The following is a 26,613-nucleotide window of genomic DNA, read 5'->3' as shown; positions in this document are numbered from 1 at the left end:
GATAGAAGTGCTCACTAAGTTCGCCCAGACTGGTTTTGAACTCACTCTATAGCTCAGTCAGGCCTTGAATTAAGACTCTCTTGGTTGCCGGGCGGTGGTGGCGCACGCCTTTAATCCCAGCACTCGGGAGGCAGAGCCAGGCGGATCTCTGTGAGTTCGAGGCCAGCCTGGGCTACAGAGTGAGTTCCAGGAGAGGCGCAAAGCTAGACAGAGAAACCCTGTCTCGAAAAACCAAAAAAAAAAAAAAAAAAAAAAAAAAAAAAAAAAAGACTCTCTTGGATGAGCCTCCTGAGGATCATAGACTGGCTCAGTTCCTGGCTTCACTATGATTGCAGGGTTCTCTTCTCTTGGCCAGTTACTTTTCCCTAAGGCTTTGTGAAGCCTGAATGTATCCATAAAAATTACCCAAGACCTGAAAATACAGTGAAGGGTGACACTATACCCTTTCTTTGTCACGGTCTCAAATGAGTGGCCATCATTAGCTGAGGGCAGTGGTGCATGCCTGTAATCCCAGCACTTGGGAAGAAAAGGCAGGAAAAGGAAAGGTCCAGGATCACAAGCGGTAGGGCTGGAGCCATACCTCAGCCATTAGGAGGGTTAGGAGCACTCGTTGCAAGGACTCAGGTTCAATTCCCAGCACTCACATGGTAGTTCATAACCATAACTCCAGTTGCAGGAAATCTAGGCCTTCTTCTGACCTCCAGGGTACCAGGCATATACATGATGTACATACATACACACAGGCAAATCACTCATACACCTAAAATAGAGTAAATAAATCTTTAAAAATTAAAAGATAATCCTTAGCAACGGGGCAAGTTCACAGCTGGCTTAACTATGAGACTCCAATATCAAAGGAGGAGGAGGAGGAGGAAAAAAAGAAAAATTGAGAGGCAGTACCACCAGGGCATGTGACTTGGCGGATGCTGGTGGCCCAGACATGTTACTTACTCCTAATAGAACTTCTCAGATGACACTCGTCTGGGGACCATCTTTGGAACTGCTACCCAACAAACTTCCCTCGGTCCTCTCAGTCCTTGGGGGCATGGCTAGTTTTGACTATTTAGTATTGACTTAGGACCCAGACTCTCAAGTTCAATGCTAATTTGTTAAAAAAAGAAATCCAACAGAAATGATTTTTGTGTGTATGTATGTGATGCTACGGATGTGACTCAGGGCCTTGCACATGCAAGTGTTGGGCCCCTGAGCCATGTCCCTGTTCCTAATGGGAGGAATTTTGTTGTTGGTAGACAGAAGAGGTAACTCCAAAGGTTATGGATGAGACATTAACGAAATTTGTGTCTACCTTGGCCATCTGATGTCGGGCCAGTCAAATGCAGGAGGCATGTATCACATGCTCTTGTGAACTGTATTATCATTTTCACAGCTTCTTTCATGATCTATGTGACATTCTGACATACGTCTAGTCTCATGTCTATAAGAAATACGCAGCCGGGCGGTGGTGGCGCACGCCTTTAATCCCAGCACTCGGGAGGCAGAGCCAGGCGGATCTCTGTGAGTTCGAGGCCAGCCTGGGCTACCAAGTGAGTTCCAGGAAAGGCGCAAAGCTACACAGAGAAACCCTGTCTCGGAAAAAAAAACCAAAAAAAAAAAAAAGAAAAGAAAGAAAGAAATACGCTTTTCATATTTTGAAAATTCAAGCAGTTATCAATATTTCTCAGGTGCTTACACAGTGTCAACTCCAATTAGCCCAGGGTACCAACAGACAGGGTGAAACCCCTGGTCCTCCTGACAGCCTTAAATCTAGTGACAGCCATGTCTTGGCAATGGTATGCAGGCAACTGTCTTTGGGGAGATCATCCCTCCCAAAACAAAATGGCAAAAGCCTTCGAGCAGGAATCCCTTCAGCCTTTTGCATTTATCTTGACTGGAATATAAATGTGGTAGATGGAGACACAGCAAGCCTTCTGCAGCTCTGATGGTGAACACCACAAGCTAAGGATACTAGAGCAGAGTCAGAAGCCTGGCCCGGATGACATGCCCAATACTGCTAATTTCAGGCCTATTTTGATAGGAGAGAAATAAAACCCCAACTACTGGCCAGTCTTTATCACTGTACACATATCAATAGTCTCCTACATGATAAGAGCAGGGCTCTGGAGCTGGGGACAAAGCCAGGTTGGTCCCGTTGGCAGCTGGCTTGGCTAGCATGCATGAAGCCCAATTTCAGCACTTGGAGGACAGAACTTCAAGGTCATCCTCAGAGCACGTATGTGCGTGCACCTGTGAGTACAGGTACCCTCAGAGGTCAGAAGAGGGCTTCATCCCCTGGAGCTGGACTTACAGGCAGTTGGGAGCCACCTGATGTGGGTGCTGGGAAATGAACTCAGTGCTCTTAACCACTGAGCCACAGCTTCAGCCCCATGAGCCCCTGTCTTAAAACAAAAACAAAAGCAAAACAAAACTGTCTCTGATCCATTAGAAATGTAGAGAATTCTTCTAGGAAAGGTTTCCATTGCTCATACTATGACTGGATTTTCTACTAACGGTGACCCTGACGGGACAGTGAGATGGTTCAGCAGGTAAAGGCACTTGCCACTGAACCTGACAATCTCACCTCAATTTCTGGGACTCCCATGGTAAGAGGAGAGAACCAACTCCCACAAGTTGTCTTCTGACCTTCACACTATCCATGGCACTTGCACACACACACACACACACACACACACACACACACACACACACCCCGCAAAGGTCAGAAGTAGAGCACAGAGCATGGTGGTGCTCACCTTTAATCTCAGCACCCAGGAGGCAGAAGCAGGCAGATCTCTGCAAATTTGAGGCTGGCCTGGTCTACACAGCCAGTTCCAGTCAGCCTGGGCTACAGTGAGAAGCTGTCTCTACAAAAACAGGGGAAGGGCAGCAAGCAGGAGGTAAGCCACGAGAGAGGACAAGACCACACCTTATGACGACAGCCTTGAACCTGAGCTGAGTGCCTGTCCTGGTTCAGCTTCCTGCCAGGTCAGATGACAAACTTCCTAACGGTTTAACCTAACTGTCTGTCATTCCTCCAGGAATCTATCTTCAGGACAAAGAACCACGGAAACGGCTGGCCTAATCCCTGTCCCCTTCCAGGCAGCACTGGTGACCCCAGTGCCATCAGGCTCAGAAACGGGCAGCTGTGCCCTCTGCTGTCACGCCCACCCACCTGTTCCTTCTTGTGCTGGATCATGTGGGACTTGAGCTGGAAGTAGGTGCTGAACTGGCTGGGGCAGAACTGGCACAGGTAGGAACTGTCGATGAGGACCACCTGCTTGGCCTCCGGCTTGCCACCTTCGTCCTCGCCTGCCGTGGGCAAGGCCTGGGGCTGCGTGGTGCTGGACAGGGTCTGGCCCAACCCTATGCAGAAAGAAAGTCACAGGGAAGGGTTTCAAGGTAGGCAGGACAAGAGCCACACCATGCAGGAGGGCTCCTGGGACACCTACTGCAGACTTGCTATCAAATGCCGTATTCAGGACTGGACTTAGTCAGCCTGTGTGCTCCAGCATAGCCAGACAAGATGCTAAAATACTAACACACATTCTTTATTTTATTTTTTTCAGCCAGGGTCTTATGTAGTCCAGGCTGGCCTCAAATATGCTATGTAGCCAAAGATGACCTTGAACTTCTGATCCTCCTCCACTATCTCCCAAATGCTGGGATTACAAGTCTGTGCCACCACGTCAGTTTATATAGTGCTGGGGACTGAACCCAGGGCATCCTGCATAAAGGCAAACACTCTATCCTGAGGTGCATCCACAGCCCTTGAAATACATTCTGACTGAGAGACAGCTAGTGACCTCTGCCCCAATCTCTACCTTCTCGGACTCTGACCTCTCCATGGGTGTTAGAAACTGAACACTCATAGGCATACTCAGGCTGTCTCCCAGGCCTTTCTTTTTTTTTTTTTTTTTTTCAGCAGTAGAGGGCTTATTTAGCATTCCTGAGGTCCTCAGTTCAAAGCCTTGTGCTACCACCAAAAAATCAGATAAAATTGCAGAGTTTTCAGATCCTTCAGCAGCATGGCTTATAACTCTGTCTAAGGATTTCTGGGGGTTCCTAGGAAGTACTCATCCCCACTGCAACTCCCAGGGAGGGGACTGAGTCAGACCGTGTGATCTGACTTGAACTTGGACTTACTTATCTGATTTTTAGAGTGATAGGAAGCTCCTAAGTCTATTTCCCCTCAGCCTGCTATGAAGCTTGACTTTGAAGATGACCCTTAATAGATAAAGACTTATTATCATACTCTATCATAGTGCACTACATGTGTCCATACCTAGTAGTGACTAAAGAAAAAATGCCATGTCCCTCCAGGAAACATGATCTGTCTGGACCTTGGTGGCTTCACTCATAAAAAATGGGGATAATGGCATCTACTCTAATAGAATTGGGGCAATAAAATGAATGATGCACATGAGTCTGGAACAACATGGGTCTGTTGTAGGGTCCTGTCAGTGCTGACATCATCATCAACATCATCACCACCATCACCATCATGTGGCAAGAAGGGAATCGAGGCGGGCATGGCTATCCTCTCCCAGGCCTTTCTAACCACAACTTACCTTTGCTTTGTCATTCTTTGCTAACTAGAGCATCCCTCACTGTCCCTGACAGCAGAAGCCTGATCCTTCACCTCTGCAGCCCATGGCCTGGCACACAGTAGGCTCCATAATGTGTGCTGAATGGGTGGCCTCTACTGCTGGGCCTGCAGAAGTTCAGAAAGCAAGAATCCCGGAGCAAAAGAGGGCCAGCTCCAACAGCACCAGTGGGTCAGACAAAAGTGGTCCCCTGGCACTTGCCTAGCAAATGTGGCTGGCATGTGGCTGGGGCTGCTTGCCCTGGTGCTTGGGGGGAAAGAACCGTGGCTCTGGCTCTACACTGTCCTCTACAGTGGCCACAAGTCATAGGTGACAAGTAAGAGCTAGAAGACAGCCAGTCCCAGATTTTAAAAATTTAGTAAGCAAATATATACATAAGCAAATATATGGCTTTGGGGTGTTGTGTGTTGTGGAATATCCCTTTATACAGTGTGAAGATGTGTCACTGTGATTGGTTTAATAAAGAGCTGAATGGCCAATAGCTAGGCAGGAGGTACAGGTGGGATTTCTGCACAGAGAGGACTCTGGGAGGAAGAGAGGCAGAATTGCCAGCTGAACACAGAGGAAACAGGATGAGCAATACAGAGCAAAGGTAGCCAAGCCACGTAAAAGAACATAGATTAAAAGATATGGGTTAAATGAAGTCATAAGAACCAGTTAGGAACAAGCCTAAGCTAAGGCTGAGCTTTCATAATTATTAAGAAGTCTCTGTGTTGTTTTTTGTGAGCTGGTGGCCCAAAGAAAAATCCATTTACAGGGTGTGGCTCTGTGGAAGAGCAGAAGAGCCCAGGTTCCAGACTCAACTCCAAAAAGAAAAAGGGACCTCAACAATTCCTTTATGTTACCTGCGAGACAACAGTATATCAGGTTCAGTAAAATATATTAACTTTATCTCAAATTTTATTTTATTTATTTCACTTATGTGTGTCTATGTGTGTGTGTGAGTGGGTGCTGGAGAGAGTCAGAAGGAGGCGTCAGATCCCTTGGAGTTGTAGTTACAGATATTTGTAAGCCACCTGATGTGGGTGCTGGGATCGGAACTCAGGTCTTCATGATTGAACAGCAAGGACTCTTGACTGCTAAGCCATCTCTATAGCCTCCTGTTTTGTTTTTCTGAGATAAGATTTTGCTATGTAGCTCAGGCTGGCCTCAAATTCACAATCCTCCTGCCTCAGCCTCCCAAGTACTAGGATTATAGGCATGTGCTACCATGTTGGGCTACTGAAAACTTCAAATTACATTATGGTACTCACGTGAATCTCCTGAGAGTTCTATTTATCAACCTAGTGAGTCCCCAACCCCTATGTGAGAGAAGTAAACCAGTGTTTAGACAGGACTGTTAGCTGGGGAGTACCCAAAGGCTTGGATGAATGAGACTCCCATAGAACATCTGAAGAGCAGCTGCCTGCTGAGATTGAATAGTTTCAACTGCTGACTACAGGGACTGCCTGGAGCACTGAAAATGGATTCTGAGGGCTAGTAATGGAGCTCAGCAGACTAGTGCTTGCCCTGGCCAGCGGTGGTACATGCCCTTCATCCCAGCACTCGGGAAGCAGAGCCAGGAGGATCTCAGACAGGCCAGCCTGGTCTACAGAGCGAGACCCAGGACAGGTACCAAAACTACACAAAGAAAACCTGTCTCAAAAAACCAACCAACCAACCAAACAAACAAACAATGCCCTGGATTCAACCTCTGGCACCACGTAGAACCAGCTAAAGTAGCCAGGTGGTGGTGGTGCACACCTTTAATTCTAGCACTCGGGAGGCAGAGGCAGGTGGGATCTCTGTGAGTTTGAGGCCAGCCTGGTCTACTGAGTGACAGGACAGCCAGGGCTACACAGTGAAAACGTGTCTTGAAAAATAAAAAACAACAACAAAACAAAACAAAAGTAGCTCAGGTCTGAGGTAATCATTGTAGACAAATTTCTAAACAGTCTTTTAAATAAGAAACACAGAGCCAAATACAGGGGTGAAAGCCGTAGAGATCAGAGAAACAGGAATAGCCACCAGCTAACCTTAGCTCAACATGCCACTGTAGCTTCCAAAAAGAACTAGCTTCTTCCTGTCTAACCTGCGCCTTTATTGCCTTGCTGTTCTGCTTTCTCATATTATATCCTTCTGAGGTCTTTGATGTAGGTGAAGACTAGACAGTTATAACTTTTCTTAGTTATGACAAAAGATAAGTTAGATATGAAACCTTAGACTTAACAAATATAGAATAAGTAGAATATTTTCTTTGAATTTGCCAAATATAAGTGGACTGGATATTGTAACTGTGATTCTTGCTTGATAACTGTTCTATTATATGTAATTTTACTACGTTAAAGTTAAAACCTTCCTTTTTGAAAAAAAAAGAAAAGGGGAAGTGCTGTGGCTAGCTTTCTGTATGCTGTGAAAATGTGTTGCTCCAAATTGGTTGATAAATAAAATGCTGATTGGCCAGTAGCCAGGCAGGAAGTATAGGCAGGATAAGCAGACAAGGAGAATTCTAGGAGAGGAAGGCTGAGTCAGCCCACTGTTCAGGGAGCAGCATGTAATGGCACACAGGTAAAGCCATGGAAAATGTGATCACATATGGATTAACAGAAATGGGCTGAGTTTAAGTGTAAGAGCTAGTCAGTAGTTAGCCTGAGCTAATGGCTGAGCAGTTTTAATTAATATTAAGCCTCTGTGTGTTCATTTGGGTCTGAGCAGCTGCGGGACTGTGGTACTGTGGGAGCCAGGTGGGACCAAGAAAACTTCAGCTACAAATCATAGCACTCGGGAGGCAGAGGCAGGAGGAGTAGGTGTTCAAGGTCATTCTCAGCTACATAGCAAGTTCCAGGCTAGCTCAGGCTACATGAGACCCAGGGGAGGGGGAGGGTACAGGGAGAGGAAGGAAGGAAGGGAGGAAGGAAATGGATTCTAATATGGGATCCAGGGCCAGCCAGAAACAGATAGCAATTAATTAGTGAGTGATATCTCCGTCTGCCCAGCACAGTATTAGAGCAATGTCACATATATTATATACGTGGCATCCTTCCTCTCACCCCATGCCCCTTCTTTAGATAGGCTGCTGTACAGCACAGACTGGATTTGGACTCCTGATCCTCCCATCTCAGGTTCACCAAGGTTGGGATGATACGTGTACACCACACCCAGCTCTCCAGGTTCCATTTCACAGATAAAGTAGGCTGAAGTCATGGAAGTCACCCAACTAGCAACAAAACCTATGAGGCTGGGGCTGGGCATGGTGCTGAGACCTGAGTTTGGTCTCCAGTACCACAGACAATCAGACAGCACCTTTGGAGCTCCAGAAGGGATGAGCCGGGAGAGCGGCTCCACCCACTCCACTCACCTGTGTCTTCCTCTTCTTGTCTGCTGGGGTTCAAAGCCATGACCTGTACTGTGACAGAGTTTCGAGAGATGGTGCCACCACTGCGCCCTGGAGGCCACACCTTATGAGTCTGCATGTGCTTCTTGACATTAGACTTCTGGGCAAAGGCGCGGCCACACGCAATGCACTGGAAGGGTTTTTCCCCAGTGTGGCTGTAGGAACAAGGTCAGTCAGCATTCTTGTGTAGAAACAGGGACGTGGCCTCTACCCAGGGAGCTCACAGCCACCAGGAAGGCCTAGAGATGCTGCCGGCCATCACCCTGACAGCACCAGGACCTGTTCTCCCGCCAGGGCAGACAGACCAAAGGTAGAAACCTAGCTCTTGAGCTGCTCAGTCAGCAGACCTTCTCCATGGCCACCTCACATTTGAGATGACCAATTTGCTGACTGTTGAAACATCAAGTAGGAAACGTGTGTGTGTGTGTGTGTGTGTGTGTGTGTGTGTGTGTGTGTGTGTGTGTGTGTGCAGGCATGAATGTGCCACAGGGCCACAGCACATGTGTGGCAGTCAAAGGACATCTTGTAGGTGGGAGTTGTTTCTCTTCTACCATGTGGATCACCAGAAATTTAACTCAGGTTATTGGGCTTGGTAGCAAATCCTTTACCTATGGAGCCATCTCCTCAAACTCACAGAGATCCACCTGCCTCTGCCTCCAGAGTGCTGGGATTAAAGGTGTGTGCCACCATGCCCAGCTTTTAAAATAATTTTGAGAAGCTCCCTATTGGCTATCATTGAATATGGAACACCATTTTTTATGAATACTTATGTATTGAGAATGCAGTAATGGGGGCTGGAGAGATGGCTCAGGGGTTGAGAGCACTGGCTGCTCTTCCAGAGGACCACAGTTCAGTTCCCAGCACCCACATGGCGGCTCACAACTGTCTGTAACTCCAGTTCTACGGACTTGACACCCTCACACAGACATGTATGCAGGCAAAACACCAACGCACATTAAAATAAACAAATCTTGAAAAAACAAGTTAATTAATTTAAAAAAGTGAAATGCAGTAATGGAAAAACTCAGTGATTATAAAAACAATGTCACTGAAGATCCAAAGTGGCACCACCCGGTAAGGTAGATATCAGCCATGCAGGACCAGTCACACTTGGCTACATGACAGTGAAATTTGAAAGTCTGTTTCTCAGCGGCCCTAGCCAAGTTCTAATAGCCACTCGAGGTTAACAGTGCCAATTTGGACATTTTCAGTATTGCCAAATATTCCCCATGACATCCAGGTTGCTTCCAGCAACATTTGGCAATGTTTGAAAACATTTTTGGCTGTCACAGCTGTGGGCAGAGGTGGTGGTGACATCTCCTCTCAGAAGCTGAGGACAGTGTGGAATATTCCACAAAGTACAGTCAGCATGACTCGACCCCAGGCCCCGGGCCCAATAATGCCAGGGTTGGGAGGCCCTGATCTAGACAGAAGTCGTGCTCTGTGTCTGGAACCTAGGATGGGCCCTTGGTTCTCTCTCTCAGAAATGAACAAATTCATGGCAGGTGTTAAAGACAGACTAGCCCAAACCTGAGACTTCTTCCAGTGACTCTTTAGGGATTGAAGCCGAAATCATCTCACCACATCGTTCTGAATTTTCCAACACCAGAGCCATGACTGACCCCCAAATTCCCCCACATACTAATGTATCCCATTGTGAGGAGCTGCTGAGCCTGCCCACCCTACCATTTCACAGGTGGACTCCACATTCTTGGGGCAAGAAGGATCCTCTTCAGTGAGCTATCCTGATACATCTCACAGCCTGCAGGCTAACCCTTCTGCAGCCGGAAGACAGGCAGCCTCATGTGTGTGCACAGCCTCTCTCAGTTCAAGGGTACCCACCATACAGACATGCCAATCTTCCTGTCTCAGTGGGTATGCCTGGCCCTTGGGTTTGAGAAGAATGTGGGGAACCCTTCTCCTCTGTACAGCAGGTCTACAGATGGACACAGGGCCTGAGAAGGGGGCCTCACTTCCCTCCACTGCAGGTGGTCCCTAGTCGGAGCTGTGCTGGAGGCCCCTGCCCACAGGGCTACCTGGCAGCTACCTTCGGATGTGTTGCTGAAGGTCGAAGTTTTTAGTAAATGACTTGTCACAGTAGGAGCATTTCAGTTTCTGGGCCTTTGGCTTCCCTGCAGCTGAAAAGACAAGGAAGGAGAGGAATGGTCAGGCTGGGGGCCCAGTTGAGGGGACAGGGGAAACCTCCAACCATTTCTCCCCTGTGCCTGACAGAGAGCATGTGCCCTGGCACATCTCCATCTGTCTGTAGACAGTATAAGAGGAAAAGCCCAAGATTCGCTCTGGAGGGAAAGCCGGACCAAGCCCCCTCTAAGGCTTTCTCTGCTCCTGATGGAATCCACCATCTCTGCTATGGCTTTCAGCACTCCGTGTCCTCTGTATCTGCCAACTTCAGAATTCCCTCCATCCTGCAATGGGCTCCTTGCTAATCTTGATGCCCCCAAGCATGGTCTCATCCCAGGACTTTGTACCTGCTGGTTCCCTTGCCAGGAAAGCTTGCCCCTCAATACCTACATGACTACTTCCTTCCATCTGGATAGGTAGGCTGCGTCCTTTTCTACCCTATAATCTCCATCCTAGAGAAACTCATCAATACCGACTTATTTCCTCCCCATCTCTCCCATTAAACTGTGAGTGACTGACGTGGAGGAGACCCTGAGCCAAGCCCTAAATCCCAGTGGGTGATGCACTGATATTAATGTATTTTCAGGAAGAAGGGGAAAAAAGAGGTTGAAAGGGAAGCCCTTAAAATTCCTAGTTGAGCACACTTTTAATCCCAGCACTCAGGGAGGCAGAGGCAGGTGTGAGTGTGAGGCCAGCGAGTTCCAGGACAGCCAAGGCTGCACAGAGAAATTCTGTCTTGAAAAAAACAAAACCAACCAACCAAACAAACAACAACAAAAACATTCCCGGTTCCTTTCCCCACCACATCTACTCTCTGGCTCTGACTCTGCTCTGACTCCATACTTCGGCTCTCTAAAAGGGGGAAGACCACAGCGGGTGTAACTGGTAGCCACTTTTGCCTCCTTCCTGCTCCTGGCTAAGACAAACATTTGCTAACTTCCTTTGCAGCTAAGCATGGCCACATGACTGTATATGAAGAAAGTCTCATACAGGACTCCTGGAAGCTGGGAGGCTCCCCTTGTACCCTTCCCTTCCTCCTCTTTCATACTGTCTGGAATACAAATTGATGACTGGCATTGAAGCAGTCACCTTGGGTGACAAGGCACTTTGACAAACGAAGCCATGCTCCAGGGTCAGAGAAACAGAACAACAGAAGTAACGTGGCTGCTTGGTGATCATGGCACAGAATTCCCCGATTTTCTGCTCCTGGTCTAAGGAAAGAAAACCCTTATCATTCTGAAGTCACCACCAGTTCAAGTTTTCCAGTACATGGCACCAAACTCAACCTTACCCATCTTTACAGCAAAGACTAGAACCAAGCAGCCTGTGGGGAGGCCAATGCCAAGGGAAGATGCCCAGGGAGGGTGGGCGGCCAACCTTCAGGGAGTCCACTGGCACCTTTAGAACGTCTGGTCTTCAGCGTTGGTGAGGAGTCAAAGGTGGCCACTGTGTCCCCAGTTGCACTGGTCATGGGGGCAGTGGAGCCGGGTCCTTTTGGTTTGAATTCCTGTTTGCCAGGGCTGTACACTGGGGGTGTGGGGTACACCGGAGCCTCCACACACTGGTTTGGCACCTAGAAGGACAGCACTGTGAGGGGGGAGAGCCTTAGAAGGGACAGGATAAGGGGACCCTTGTGGACCATCACTGTGGTCCTAGCTGCTTTCAATCATTGCCATTCCATCAGCACCCAAGCTTGCACCTGCCTCACCCAGGCAATTACTCCCAAGACCCCTTAGAGCTTCATGAACTGGGCCAGTAAGATGGTTCAGTGGGTAAAGGCCTTTGCTACCAAGACTCATGACCTGAGTTTGATCCCCTGAGCCCACAGGGTAGAAGGAGCGTGAATTCTCACAAGTTGTCCTCTGACTGCCATACACATGCCCCCATCCACTAAATAAGTGAAAGAAAAGAAGAGAGAGACAGACAGACGGCCAGACATGCTAGCATATGAGTGTATACACACCACACCCACACACACACACACACACACACACACACACACACACACACACGCACACACACACACGCACACACAGAAAAAGAACAAACTTCATGAAGCAGCTTTGCGGCTCAGCTGTCTGGGTTTAAACCCAGACTCTGCTACATGGCCCCTACGCAGCCCTCCCACAGTTTGTGTGTCCCATCTGTAGACTGCACGCTTTGACCAAAGCCCTCCTCTCCCTGACACAGGCGCTCATGAGAAGATGCTGGGTCTGCCTTTGTGGTGGCCTTGGCACAGGGTCTGGCGTGACTGTGCCCAGTGTCCCTGACCACTCCACCACACCACGGCCTCTGCTCACCTCCAGGGGTGGGTAGGGCTGCATCCCCAGTGCCTGGATCTCCACTGTTCCATTCCCTGCCATGGGCGCAGCCGCACTGTACACCTCCACCACACTGTTCCCAACAGGGTTGGACCGCCCAGAAGGGCCCAGGGCCTGGGGAGGAGGAGGTGGAGGTTGGGGAGGCGGGGGCAAGGGTGGAGGGGGTGGAGGAGGTGGTGGAGGCTGGCTGAGGTAGTTGGGCACTGGATGCATGTTCAAGCTGTTCTGCAATCACAAGAGAAAACGACAGTGTTGAAGTCAGCCGGAAAGGCTTTAGCCAGCGCGTGGAAAGGACGGTAACGCACTGGGCAGCTCAGAGGACAGCACTGAGACAGGGGAAGAAACAAAGAGCTGGGAGAATGTCAGGGACGTCAGCTCGGGGCTGCTCCTCTTCTCTAGGGAGGTTGGCTAAGCTAGCCTGCCTTGGGGATACTGTGTCAACAGCGGAGGCCTACCAAGGCCATTGCATAAAAGAAAAAGAAAAGTTTGTAAAGCAGGACTGGCTCTTGACTGGCGACTCAAGACTGACTTTGGGCCGTTTCCCAGGACAATGACCACCCAGCAGCTGCTTACTAGAATGTACCAATAGTGGGGCTCAGGGGACCAGCTCCTTCCCCTCTGGGAGTCTGAAATCTGGTCTTGGTGGCTGGTCACCTATGTGTACTGGAAAATCTCAAGGAGCCACTATATTTTCTACTTTTTTCTAATGGACGGAGAATAAAAACAGGACTCCAAATAGCTGGACAGTGGTTGTCACGGCTCCATTCCTCGGCAGGGCTGGCCAGAGAAGGCAGCTAGTCCCTTCCATGTAGGGGAGCTGGAGCTAAAGCCATTTTCTTCGACAATATTCTGATTTCACAGGAGTTAGTTTGCAGGCCTGGAATGGAACTCTTGAGAGATGTACAAGGCCCTGGGGTCAGCCCCCAGCATTGCAAGAAGGAAAAAAAAAGAGCCCCATGAGAAGTCCCTGCCACCTTACCTGCACAGGTGGAGGCCCTTGAGGCATAGGCTGGTCCAGGGATGTAAAGGCCGACATGGCAGACATGAGCACGTCATCACTCACCAAGATGTTCCCTTGCACTAGGGTCTGGATCAGTGGGGACGGGGGCACTGTGATGTATGTGGAGATCTGAGCAAGAGAGGAGCAGGGCATGTCTGAGACTCCATAAGGAAGCTGAAGGGTGATGTGAAATACCTAAGTTCAAGTCACACATAGGAGTCTACATCTGAAATCCTAGCACCTGGGAAGCCAGAGGACTTCTAAGAGTTTGAGGTTAACATACTATGTAGTAAGTTTTAGACTACCCTGGGCCACATAGGAAGACTGTTTAAAAACAAAAACAAGGGGCTGGAGAAATGGCTCAGTGGTTAAGAGCACTGCCTGCTCTTGCAGAGGACCCAAGTTCGATTCTCAGCACCCAATGGTGGTTCACAACCACCTGTAACTCCAGCTCCATCCAGGGGACCAGATGCCCTCTTCAGATCTCCAAGGGCATCAGGCAGGCACACATGCAGTCAAAACACTCACACATAAAGTAAAATGAATAAACCTAAAAAACAAAGGAAAAGGAAGAACACGAACTACAGAAATGAAGTGAAAGACCCGGGTTCAAGAGCCTTTCCACCTGGCTGCTCCCTGTCACTTGACTCTTAGCAAGCCGCTCTACGGCTCTGAGCCTCCAACTAGTCATCTGCCAACGAGGAGGAGTCTCATCTCTCCGAAAGGCATGGACTTTTGGTCCAGCAATAATATTCCTGCCTTCTGTTCTAGGGAAGCACTCAGTGTTCACAGAGCAGTGCACATGGGTAAAGCGTAGGTCAGTCTAGGTCCCTCTTCTCAAGATTCTCCAGTGGCCCCTACATCTAAGTAAAAGCCCACAGGGCCCACATGATCTGATCCTTCCCTTACTCACTCAGGCCCAGTCACTCTGTCATCCTTGTAGCTCCTGGGACACCCCAGTACACTTCAACCTTAGAGCCTTTGCACCTGCTAGTGAAGGAGCACACTTTATATATGCAAGCCTTATTCCCTCACCTCTTGAGTGTCTGCTTCAAAGTTCTGCTCCAACTATCATACATAATATAATGTGGTAACCTCCCACCCCATCTCAGCATTTCATGGACTGAAAAAGGTATAATTTATTTATTTATTCAAACATTTGCTGGGCAGTGGGGGCACATGCCTTTTACCCCAGCACTCAGGAGGCAGAGGCAGGCGGATCTTTGTGAATTCGAGGCCAGCCTGGGCTATAGAGCGAGATCCAAGAAAGGAGCAAAGCTACACAGAGAAACCCTGTTTCAAAAAACCAAAAAAAAAAAAAAATCCAAAAGAAGAAGAAGGAGGAGGAGGAGGAGGAGGAGGAGGAGGAGGAGGAGGAGGAGAAGAAGAAGAAGAAGAAGAAGAAGAAGAAGAAGAAGAAGAAGAAGAAGAAGAAGAAGAAGAAGAAGAAAACTCTCAGGGCAGGCAAACTGTAAACTTCAACAGCTGACTAGAAGAAAAAATGGAGGAAAGAAAGGAAAAACAAAACAAAAGATACCACGGAAATCAGCATAGATGAGACACACGTGGAAAGCAAGCTCCAGAGCAAGAATAAGGATACCCCAGGTGTTGGGGAAAGCACACTTAGAAAAGAGATTAGTGACGAAAAGAAGTGATGCTTTTCTGATGCCTTAGAAAAGCGGGCAGAATCAGACCTTCTAAAGGAATCAACAAAGAATGAAGGACTACCTGGCGGTTGGCAGGAGGCGGGGCCTGCTGGACGGCAGCAGGGGCTGCAGAAGGTGTGTAGATGTTGTTGGTAGCCAGTGAGACTGTGGCCAGGGCAGGGGCATTCCCCTGGCACTGTTCACGCTTATGGGTCATAAAGGCTGGCAGTGAGTTGAACTGCTTCTTACACTTCCCGCAGAGAAAGACATCCTCATCATCTGGGGTCAGGCCAGGAGTTGAAGAGGTCACACATGGAGTGGAGTAATGAAAAAAAAGCAAGAATGAATCAGGGGGATCACAGAGAAGAATGGGGTACCACAGCTGGCCTCAGGACAAGTCTGAAAACAGTATGACCTGCCATGTGGTGTCGGCATCAACCATGCGCTTCCTAGGAATGTTCAGAGCCCAACAGGACCTTCAGGAAGAGCCAGCCATGGGCAGTCAGCTATCAAATAATTTGAAATATGGAAACGGTAGTGACTTCACTCCAAAGTTGAGAAATACAGACTCTGTTTTGACTGAATTTACTCGACAGTCTCCAGTGGGCCATGTAGCAATGTCTTCATACCTCTGCATTCACTCTTCCCTTGTCCTGGTGCATCTCAGATCAACTTACGCTGCAAAGCTCGTCAGCTCTAGGAAGTCTTTATAAAGATTTATCAACAGAGGAGCTGGACTTACAGGCAGTTGAGTCATCTCGTGTGTCCTAGGCCTCTGCAAAAACTCCTAATTGGGAGTCAGCTCCCCCATCCTCGCACCCAGGCCGGTCTTCTTACAGTCAGGGCCACAGTTCTTTATTCTGGGCTGGCCCCACAAATATAATTTTCTCACTACCACCAGATTGTGTGTTCTCTAAGGGAAAGAAATGTGTTTTATTTATCATTGTGGCTGTGATACATCCTGGGCACCTAGAAGGTCTTCAAAGGGTATGTGCTGAATAAATGAAAAGCCACTTCAAGGCCAGAGATAGCTAACAACAGCCACATATGGTATCTTAAAGCACACTGTAGCTCAAGTGTCCAATTATTACTCAATGTGTGTGTGTGTGTGTGTGTGTGTGTGTGTGTGATTGATTGTCAAAGCCATTGATATATCCCCAAACCTGGCATCAATATTCATTGTATTCTTCTTATAGACTAGTACAGATTTTAGTAGGAAACATGACTTCTTACTTTTTTGTTTTGTTTTTCAAGACAGAGTTTCTCTGTGTAGCCCTGGCTATCTTGGAACTCGCTCTGTAGACCAGGTTGGCCTCTGAATTCAGAGATCCACCTGCCTCTGCTTCCTGAGTGCTGGGATTAAAGATGAGCATCACCACTGCCTGGCATGACTTCTTACTTAAAGTATATTTTTCCCAAGTTGCTTTGTTGCTAGGCGGCATACCATATAACTATGTTCTGACCAATGGGATAAGGGCAGAAGTATAAATCTATGCAAATTCCTCTTAAAGAGAAAAGATATGGCTGGCTGTGGTGGCATGTACCTATAATCTCAGCACCCAGGATGTTAAGGCAGGAGGATCTAGAGTTCTAGACCAGCTTGGGCTACATATGAAGTCCTAATCATAAAACCAAAAACAAACAACACATAAGAGAACGGATATAACTTTTCCCTCTTCCCTCTTCCCCTTCATGTTGGCCAGGAGATGGAAACCAAAGTGGGAACAGGGGGATCCATCGGACTATGGGGTGAAGGCAAAGTCAGAACAGCTCTAGAGACAGTCAGTCAGGGCTTCAGGGAGAGAAACATTAGCTTCATCTGTGAGGAAACCAGTGGAAGCTTCCATTTCTTTCTTGGTTTAGGTTAGGTTTTGTTGCTGTTGTTGCTAATGTTTTGTTTTTTTATTTGTTTGTTTGCTTGCTTGTTTGTTTGAGACAAGGTCTTAGCATGCAGCCCTGGCTGGCCTTGAACTCATTATGTAGACCAGGTTTCCCTCAAACTTGAATCTACAGAGATCCTACTTGCCTCTGCTTCTGGGATTCACAGAGGCTGCCGCCGCCTCTTCCTCTTCTTCCACATTTATGTTAGCAGGTGGCTGTATGATTGCGCCATGGCTTGCACATGGAGGTCAGAGAACAACCCGCAGGGGGGGTTCTCTCCCTCTAGCATGTGAGTTCCAGGGATCCAACTCAGATCAGCAGACTTGCAGCTAGCATTTCTATGCGGGAGCCATCTTGCTGACCTCAGAAACTTCCATTTCTTACATACATCAGCTAACGCCAAGTCCTAAATACTCTTATAAGATTCTTATGTGGTAGGACAATTACCCTTTTTCTAAAACTGTTGAAACTGAAGCTAACCTGCCTACCCTGGACAGACTAAGAACTATGGGAATAAGAACCTACATCTTACCATAAGACAGGAAGGCATCAAAAAAAAAAAAAAAACCCGACAAAAAAGGCCGGGCGGTGGTGGCGCACGCCTTTAATCCCAGCACTCGGGAGGCAGAGACAGGCGGATCTCTGTGAGTTCGAGGCCAGCCTGGGCTACCAAGTGAGTACCAGGAAAGGCGCAAAGCTACACAGAGAAACCCTGTCTCGAAAAACCAAAAAAAAAAAAAAAAAAAAAAAAAAGACAGGAAGGCAGATCTCTGTGAGTTCAAGGCCAGTCTCATCTACATATCAAGTTCTAGGCCAGACAGAGCTACCTAGAGAGACCCTGTCTCTCTCTCTCTCTCTGTCTCTCTCTCTGTCTCTCTCTCTCTGTCTCTGTCTCTCTCTCTCTCTCTCTCTCTGTCTCTCTCTCTCTCTCTCTCTCTATATATATATATATATATATACACACATACATATTCTTAATTATAATTTAAGCCCAGGTGTTTACTTCTGTGTACCTGGAGTGATTCTCAAGTGTTCAAATGTCTGTGGGCTGCATGGTGGAAGACACCTGCAATTCTAACACTCGGGAGGCAGAAGTATGAGGATCAGGAGTTTAAAACCATCATCTTTAAATAACAAGTTTGAGGCCAGTCAAGGCTTTATGAGACTTGGCCCCCAAGAAAAAATTTTTTAATTAATTAATTAATTAATAAAGAGTCACGGGACTTCCAGAGAAGTCCTTTCCTTCTCTAGGTGTCAGAGGCTTGCTCCATAAACTGGAAAAATCTGGTTGTTCTCTTTCTACAGAAGCTGAAACATGACTTCCAGGGAGAAGGTTGTAAAGTATCAAGGCTCCTGGACATTCCCAATGATGATGCCGGCTACCCCAATTCTCTAAGCAGTGGACAGAGAAAGGCACAGACAGGTGCAGGCAGGAGGAAGGGAGGAAATTCAGACACCAGAGGACAGTCTCTCCCATGCCCCATGACCCTCACATGTTCTGCATGGGAGCCACTTGCCCTCTGCTGATGGACAGGGCAGATACTCACCCAGCGGCTGAATGGCAGGCGGTGCATTGACACTTTGTCCTGTTGGGTCAGGGACTGCTCCTTGGCCATCCAATAACGACTGGACAGCCAAAACAGTCTGATTGTCCATTCCTGAGACAGGAAATGCAGCCTGTGAGGAAGTGGGCCCAGCTTCCACTCTAACTTCACCCTCACAAGCCAGCTCTACCTCAAAACCCCAAGATCTCTTCTCTCTACTTCACTGCAAGATTCCAGGATGTGAGGCTCGAAGCATGGTCTCAGAGTAAAGATTACATTCCTAAACCTCATGTAGGGAAGGACTACATGCTGTTAGGGGAGCAGGTGTTATATGAAAGTTTCTCAAAACTGGCTGTGGTGGTACATGCCTTTAATCCCAGCACTCAGGAGGTAGAGGCAGGTGGATCTCTGGCTTTGAGGCTAGCCTGGTCTATATAGTACCAGAACAGCTGGGGCTAAGTCAGTGGTTCTCAACCTTCCTAATGCTACGACCCTTTATTACAGTTCCTCATGTGTGGTGACCCCCAAATGATTTTCCTTGCCACTTCATAACTGCAATTTTGCTACTGTTATGAACTGTAATGTAAATATCTGTGTTTTCCAATGGTCTTAGGACCCCATGTGAAGGGGTCATTTGACCTCCAAAGAGGTTTTGACCCACAGGTGATTTCTGTTAGTCAGAGGCCAGCCTGGTCTACATGTACAGTGAGTACCAGGAAAACCAGCACTACACAGAGAAACACTGTCTCAGAAAACAAACAAATAAAAGAGAGTTTCTCAAAATATCACCTACCTACCTTTTTTTTTTAAGATAGGGTCTCACTCTAATAGCCCAAGCTGGCCTTGAACTCATTATGAAGGGTTAAGTTGATCTTGAGTTCATGATGATCCTCCTGCCTCAGCCTCCAAGTGCTGGGATTACAGGTGTGCATCTGCACAACCAGTGTTATGTGGTGTTGGTGAGTGAACCCGGGGCTGTGGCGGGGGCGGGGCATCCTACCAACTGAGCTGTATCCTCAGACCAAGAGATCTGTTTGCACCACAGCACATGTGGAGGTCAGAGAACAACTCGGTGACGTTAGTTCTCTTTTTACCTTTCAGTGGGTTCCAGAGAACCAACGTAAATCATTAGGGTGTCAAGGGCCTTACCTGCTGAGCCATCTTGCTAGGCCCAAGATGCCTTAAGAGCTGCCTAGTAATGTAAGTGCCCTTCTTTACCCCATCCCTAACTCTGCTTCCTAAACAAGGACATGGAAGTCTACACACCACCCTTGATCATGAGGATGAGCTCTAGGGATTGGAATGCAAAAGAAAGAGCTGGAAACAGAAGCTGAGAGCATGTCTCACTGGCAGAGCACATGCTTAGCATGTACAAGGGTTTTAGTATGTACAAAGGTCCAGTACCTACCCCCACCCAGCAAACAAAAAAGAAAAAGAAAGAAAGCGAGAATTCTTCTGGACCAACTGATACCCCTAGACATCCCCAGACCACCTTCCTCTGTAATTTCTATAAACAAACAATTTTGTAGTGTCTCAAAGCCGTTGCTGGACCCTGAGTCCCAGAGCCCTTGGGAAACCCCATTTCCTGGTCCTCTTCACCCACACCCCACAAAGTCTCCCTGCATTCCTCATTCTCATCTCTGTCCCTTCAACATCGGATATCTAATGCTGAATCTTCAAAGCATCTGCCTATGCCTCCATCTTCTTGCCAACTTTCCAGTCTTTTCTATTCCTCTAGTGAGACTCAAGCTCTCACTTCCACCAAAGACCATCCAGAGGTGTCTGACACACCAAGACCCTCTCCCTGGCTCCAGGGCCCCACTTCTTGGGTCTCTTTGCTGGAGGTCCTTCTTTACAGTCTCCTACCGCCCACCCCCAAAGGTAGTTGCTTGAGGAGTTCCTTGTCTGGACTCCACTTCCTACACTGTCCCCAGTGCTCTCATCCCCATTCACCTCTTTCCGTATCTTGGGAGGTACAGACCTGGGGTCCATTCTCTCCCACGCAGCTTCTGTAAACCCTTTCCCATTGTTAGGTTTTGGATGGAGTCAGGTGGTTCAAGAGGACACCAAATAAAAAGTTAAGTAGTTTATTAGAAGAATTATTAACACCATGGACAGAGAGAGGGACAACTGGACGGCAGGGGCTCTGAGGAGACTTTAGGCACCAGAACCTGAGACAGATAGCATAGTGTCCTGTCTGAAGAGAATCAGAGCTATGTCGCAGAAGTGAGATCTGATCTCTTGCCTTTGTAAATTGGGAAAGGAAATTTACAGCAAGAGCCAGGCTCTCCAATTCCCAGGCAGGAGTCAAGGAAGAGGTTGGGGAATAGGATATGCATAGTGCCAAAACCTTAGCATCAACACTGTTTGACATTATCTCACTTCCCAAGTGAGAAATCCGGTCTGCAATGTCCTAGCACAATGCCTGTCAGTAACTGTGAGGGGGGAGCTGCTGCAAAGCATTGGCTAAGAATTTTTTAACTTTTATTATTTGTGTGTGCATGCGTGTGTGTGTGTGTGTGTGTGTGTGTGCATGCGTGTGTGTGTGTGTGTGTGTGTGTGTGTGTGTGTACTCGAAAAGGCTAGAGGGTTGTCAGCTCCTGGAAGCTGCACTTATAGGTATAAGTGAAACCATCAAACCAGATTCATCAAAATACTAAACTAGACCACTCCATAGGTAGGAAGACAGTTTACTGGGGGACAGAGTGCTGGGCTGCCTCAGAGAGTACAGAGCAGCAGCCAGGCGGAAAGGCAAGGGGACTTTGTATGGCGGTCAGGAGGGTGAGGGTCTTTGAGCTGATGCAGGCTGTTCGGTTACATGGGAACTAGATGCACTTTGCCCCCATCAGTTGACCATCAGCGGTAGAGAAGGGAAGCAGTGGCTTTTCTGACAAACAGAAACCCAAATTAAGCCGGATGGTGGTGGCGCATACCTTTGATCCCAGCACTTGGAGAGGCAGAGGTAGGCGGATCTCTGTGAGTTCGAAGCCAGCCTGGTCTACAAAGAGAGTTCCAGGACAGCCAGGGCTACACAGAGAAACACTGTCTCGAGGGAAAAATAAGCAAATACCAACAAACACACAAGCTAGATGCACCTTGAAGAAATTGATGGGCAAAATATACAAGTTTCAAAGGCAAGCTCCGCTTCCATCAGAGTCTTGCAAAGACATTTCATAGGAGAGGAACAGATAAGTGTTTGCCAGGAGTCGGGAATGGTGGGAGAAGGAGAGGGGTGTAGAGTGTGGCTTGGAAAGGACCAGCGAGGATTCTAGATCCCTGGAACCCGTCAGCTGGCAGCGACTGCATTCTTTCACATTGATGGGTGAGAATCACTAGTGTAAAGACAATATCAGCACCAACAGCACAGGCTGTTGCACAAGCTGGGGGAAATGGGTTCTTGGGACCACTCTGTATTGTGTCTTAGAACTTTAGGAGGAAAAACAAACTTTTTTTCAGGATAAAATACTTGGGCCTGTGAGATGGCTCAGTGGATAAAGGCACCTGGCAAGCTGAGTTTGATTTCTAGGACCTAGACGGTGGGAGGAGAAAACTGACCGTTGCAAGTTGTCCTGTGACCCCCACACGCACGCTGTGATGTAAGTGTGCACATATATATACAAATAAAAATAAAATACCAGCCCCAAATTAAATGGGCTATCCTCCACTTCTGTCTCCGCAGGTAACACCCATCTCTACAAACGGGGCAGCAGGGCAGGCACTGTCTTTCCAAGGAAGGCCCCTGGGGCACCCTCTGAATCTTCCCTCAGCCCACTGCTTCCTTCCTGCCATTTCTAGACTTCTGGCAAATCTAACCTATTCTGTCTCCCAAATGCATCTGAAATCCACTCTTCCATCCCTTCAGTTGCCTAGCCTAGCTCCTCACCCCCTCCCTGCTGCCAGTCAGACCCCCCAAGGCCAGTCCCCAGAAGCCAGGGTGAACTTTATAAAACATACATCAGATGATGCGGCTGCCTTGATGAAAACCTTTTCTTAGCACCACACTGATCCCAAGATAAAGTTCAGAAGCTTCATCGAATCAGGGGAGGCCTTTTCTCTAGCTGCTCTCCTATGCCGAACTGAATTATGGGAAGTCTTGCTCTCTCCAGGGTTTGCAAATGTGGCCCCCACCACCTGGTGGGTCGGATGCCCTCCCGTTGGCTCAACACACACCTGCTGTTCTTCCCTCACTCAGAAATTTTATTTATTTTGGTGCTGGGGACCATCCAAGACCAGTGAAGCTACATTTCCCGATTTCTCTTTTAATTTTTTCATTATCCAATACACAAACGCATGCTTGTAGCAACATTTAAACAATGCAATACCCCACTGTCCTCCAAGAGGGCATGACCCTAACTGCCAGATTCACACCATCCCTGCTATTTTCTTCAAGGAACACAGCGGTTGGGGTCGTCTTTGCAGTCTTTTTTTGGGTTCTTGTTGTTTTGTGGTTTTGTTTGTTTTGTTTTCTGGAGGATATTTATTTTCAATATTTTTATTATTTTTGAGATTATAATTTAATTACAACATTCCCTTTGCTTTCCACCCTCCAAACCTTCCCATATAATCTCTCCATTTTCCTTCAAATTCATGGCCTTTAAAAAAATGTTGTTGCGCCAGGCAGTGGTGGCGCATGCCTTTAATCCCAGCACTCGGGAGGCAGAGAGGCGGATCTCTGTGAGTTCGAGGCCAGCCTGGGGGCTACCAAGTAAGTTCCAGGAAAGGCGCAAAGCTACACAGAGAAACCCTGTCTCGGGGAAAAAAAAAGTTGTTGCGTGCATATATGTATGATATATATATATATATATATATATATATATATATATATATATATATATATATATATATATATATATATATATATTCCCAATTGTTTGCTTTTTTAAGTCTCATGGTGCCCACGTTGGCCTCAAACTCGATATGTAGTCGATGAGTTCTTCTTTTACTACTCTTTCCCACAATTTTGGCGGAAGGAGTAGGGTGGGGTAGGGCAGTAAAGGAAGGAGGGTGAGGACAACTGTTTCAGGGAGAATCACTGAAACTGGACCCCTACAGATAGCAAGAGGCGCTCCATCATTCGATGGTTAGAATTCATCCCCCAAGAAGCTAGGTGGCTGAGGTCCAGAGAAGTGCAAGCTTCTGCTTCCTTCTGCCCGTTCTGCCCACAAGTGTGCGCTCTAGCTGTTCGCCCCACCCTCCACCCCCTGCGGTGACGACTGTGCCCAACTCCACTCCTTTCTCTAGAGCTATCCTTTCTCGCTAAACTCCAGCAGGTGCACATGGTGGCGCTCAGAGCTCGCTTGCCCCAGAGCCTGCGGCCCAGCCACCTGGGGGATCTTGCAGATCATAGGATCGGATCCAAAGTGACCGGAGACCAGCGTGGCCCAAGCAGGCACAGGGCGGCGTCGGTTCTGACTCAGGAGCACACGGCGGGTGTCCTGTGTTTACTGGGTTGGGCCTGTGATCTCTCCCAGACTCAGCTGTGCATACAGGCGGTGCCTCCTTCCCTGCACTGGATTTAGGACCACAGTGCGTCTCCGGAAGTTCTCGGTGGTCAGGGCGCCCGATTGGGCTGCCGGGCCACCCAGGCCCTCCCGCGCCGCGGTCCCTCCAGGCCCCGGCCCCCGGCTGTGTCCTCCGCGTGCACCCTCCCGCGCCAGCGGCTTCGGCTGCCGCGCTGTTCCGGTCCCGAGGCCCCCTCCCCGCAGGCCGGCGCTCCCCGGCTGTTCCCGCCCCCTCCCGCCCCGCGGCTGTTCCGGCCCGGGCGCCCTCCGCCCTCCGCCCCGCGGCCTCCGCGCGCCCTGGGCCCGCTGCTGCGAGGGCGCGGCGGGAGGGGGCGCCACGCGGAACAGCCGCTGCCCCGGCCCGGCGCGCTCACCCTCCAGGGCCTCGAAGATCGCCTGCGCCATCTTGGAGCTGCCGCCGCCGGGGGAGTCGGAGCCGGGCTACGCAAGCATTGTGGGAGCCGCGGCGGCGGCGGCGGCGGCGGCAGCGGCGGCGGCGGCGGGATCGGGACCGCCAGGGGGCGCCCAGGAGCCGGCGCCGAGCCCCCTGCCCCGGAAACACAGCTTTCTCCGCTGTCCACCAGAGACCCAGTCCCCTAGTGGTTCCAGTTCTGCACAGACAGACGTCCGACGCTCGCACGCCACCCCCGAACCCTGACACCGACCCCAGTTCTGCAACATGCACCCCATTATCGCGGCACACAGTATTCTCCAACTTTGCAACACCAAACCAACCTCACCAGGATTACCAAACTGTCACGATGACACCCCACACCCTGCAACTGTGCCACGCAGGTTGGAAACCAGCCTTTCATCTCTTCCTGCTCTTAACCTCTCATTATCTCTTAGATTCCCTTAAGGCTTTTCTTGCCCTCTATTTCCAGCTTTGAGGGGGATCTCCATTTCTATTCACATCTCTCCATCCTGATTCTGAGACCCCATTTCTGTCACAGACCCTATACCCATCTCAGCCACCCCTATCCCAAGTTCATAGGGATCCCCCCCTCAATTTCATGTCTTCCCTCTTTTTATTTACGTATGTGCGTTGGCGTTTTGCTTGCATGTATGTCTGTGTGAGGGTGTTGAATCCCCTGGAATTAGAGTTTCAGACAGCTGTGAGCTGCCATGTGGTTGCTGGGAATTGAACCCAGGTCCTCTGGAAGAGCAGCCAGTGCTCTTAACCACTGAGCCATCTCCCCAGCCCCTCATGTTCTCTTTTTTACATTTATGTGTGTGTGTGTGTGTGTGTGTGTGTGTGTGTGTGTGTGTGTGTGTGTGTGTGTAGACACACACGGCAAGTGTCTGCACCCCACACACACACACACCCCACCCACAGCACATGTGTGAAGATCAGAAGACAACGTTCAGGACTCGATTCTCTCCTTCCACCATATGAGAGCCTGGGATTGAACTCAGGCTCTACAGCAAGTACCTTTACCGACTGAGCCATCTCTAAGGCCGCTCCTGTTTTGTTTATAATCCACCAAGTCTAATTTGTCTGCCAGTGTATTGATTGGTGGAGGGCCATCCGCCGGAACATGGTCTACCAGGGACTACTAGGGACTACACCCTTGAAGGAAACTGACTTTCCCTCCCAAGGCAGCCCTTGATGGGGACTGGAGTTCCTCCTTCATGCCTTCTGGAATGTTGACTGGCTTGATCCTGTGTGGGTCAAGAAAGCTGTGGCTGGTCTGAGTCTGTAAATGCTGTCTGTAGTCCTGTTGTTTCTGAGACTGTTTCTGAGACTAGTCCTTCCCAACCTCTGGCTCTTAGAATATCTTTACCCCCCCACCCCCCCACCCCCCGCCTCATCCATGAGTCTTGGTGGGGGAAGAGGTGTAAGATAGAGGCCCCTCTCACTTGTAGCTGAGCACTCCTACTGACACTTTGACCAGTTGTGAGTTTCTGGGTGAGGCGCCATCCATGCACAAAGTTCTCTGATGATGACCAAGAGCGGCCCTCATGTATGGGGAGAGAGAGAGAGATTTAGAGGGCAGTTTGCTATTATGGACATTCAGTTGTTAAAAATATTTAACTATGGGGCTGGAGAAATGGCTCAGTGGTTAAGAGCACTGGTTACTCTTCCAGAGGACCACGGTTCAATTCCCAGCTCCCGCATAGCTGTTCACAACTGTCTGTCGCTCCAGTTCCAGGGGGTCTGACACCCTCACACAGACATACATGCAAACAAAATACCAATGTACATAAAATAAAAGTAAATTATTAAAAATTAAAAATATTTAATTACGATATGCAATAAGGATGTCAATCTGTTGCCCTTGGGCAACAAGGGAAAGTTGGAGGAATCCCACATAGGGAAAGGGAAACCAGAGAGATGCTGTCAACAATGGATGGCTTCCATGATTATAGCCGCATTGTTCTAAGACTGAACTATCATGGATTTGACTCAGAATATCCTCCTTGTTTTTCCACAAATATCTATTTAAGCCTCAGCCAAAGGAGTATTCAATACAAACCACAATTTTCACTTTCTTCACTAAACTCCTAAAATTAAAAAATAAATGCACCCAAGACTCCTCTCTGTTGGAACACTGCTACCACATTCTACTAATATGCCTCATAAGCCATCTGCATGCCACACCG

General features: G+C 48.6%; 1 protein-coding gene across 4 annotated transcripts in view; it reads right to left on the bottom strand.

The window, feature by feature from the left end:
- Znf341 (zinc finger protein 341) overlaps positions 1–24,516 on the bottom strand; it is a 38,159-nt gene extending 13,643 nt beyond the window's left edge. The window contains exons 1-9 of one of the 4 annotated variants that reach the window (XM_052724029.1): positions 24,384–24,516; positions 18,512–18,622; positions 15,166–15,362; positions 13,417–13,566; positions 12,417–12,662; positions 11,494–11,689; positions 10,022–10,112; positions 7,939–8,129; positions 3,170–3,360 (exon numbers count right to left, since the gene is read on the bottom strand). In XM_052724029.1, coding sequence (XP_052579989.1) covers positions 3,170–3,360; positions 7,939–8,129; positions 10,022–10,112; positions 11,494–11,689; positions 12,417–12,662; positions 13,417–13,566; positions 15,166–15,362; positions 18,512–18,622; positions 24,384–24,414 — 1,404 coding nt within the window. In that variant the 5' untranslated portion in view covers positions 24,415–24,516. Of the gene's footprint in view, positions 1–3,169; positions 3,361–7,938; positions 8,130–10,021; positions 10,113–11,493; positions 11,690–12,416; positions 12,663–13,416; positions 13,567–15,165; positions 15,363–18,511; positions 18,623–24,383 lie in introns of those variants that run through there. The other 3 variants (XM_052724030.1, XM_052724031.1, XM_052724032.1) reach the window with 3 other exon arrangements.
- Positions 24,517–26,613: the final 2,097 nt, after the last annotated feature.

This window comes from Peromyscus californicus, unplaced genomic scaffold (assembly GCF_007827085.1).
Source record: "Peromyscus californicus insignis strain IS unplaced genomic scaffold, ASM782708v3 Scaffold_7__1_contigs__length_154581171, whole genome shotgun sequence".
In the NCBI taxonomy this organism is placed as follows: domain Eukaryota; kingdom Metazoa; phylum Chordata; class Mammalia; order Rodentia; family Cricetidae; genus Peromyscus; species Peromyscus californicus.
Note: the sequence above shows the minus strand (reverse complement) of the source record. Positions and strands in the feature narration are given on the sequence as shown.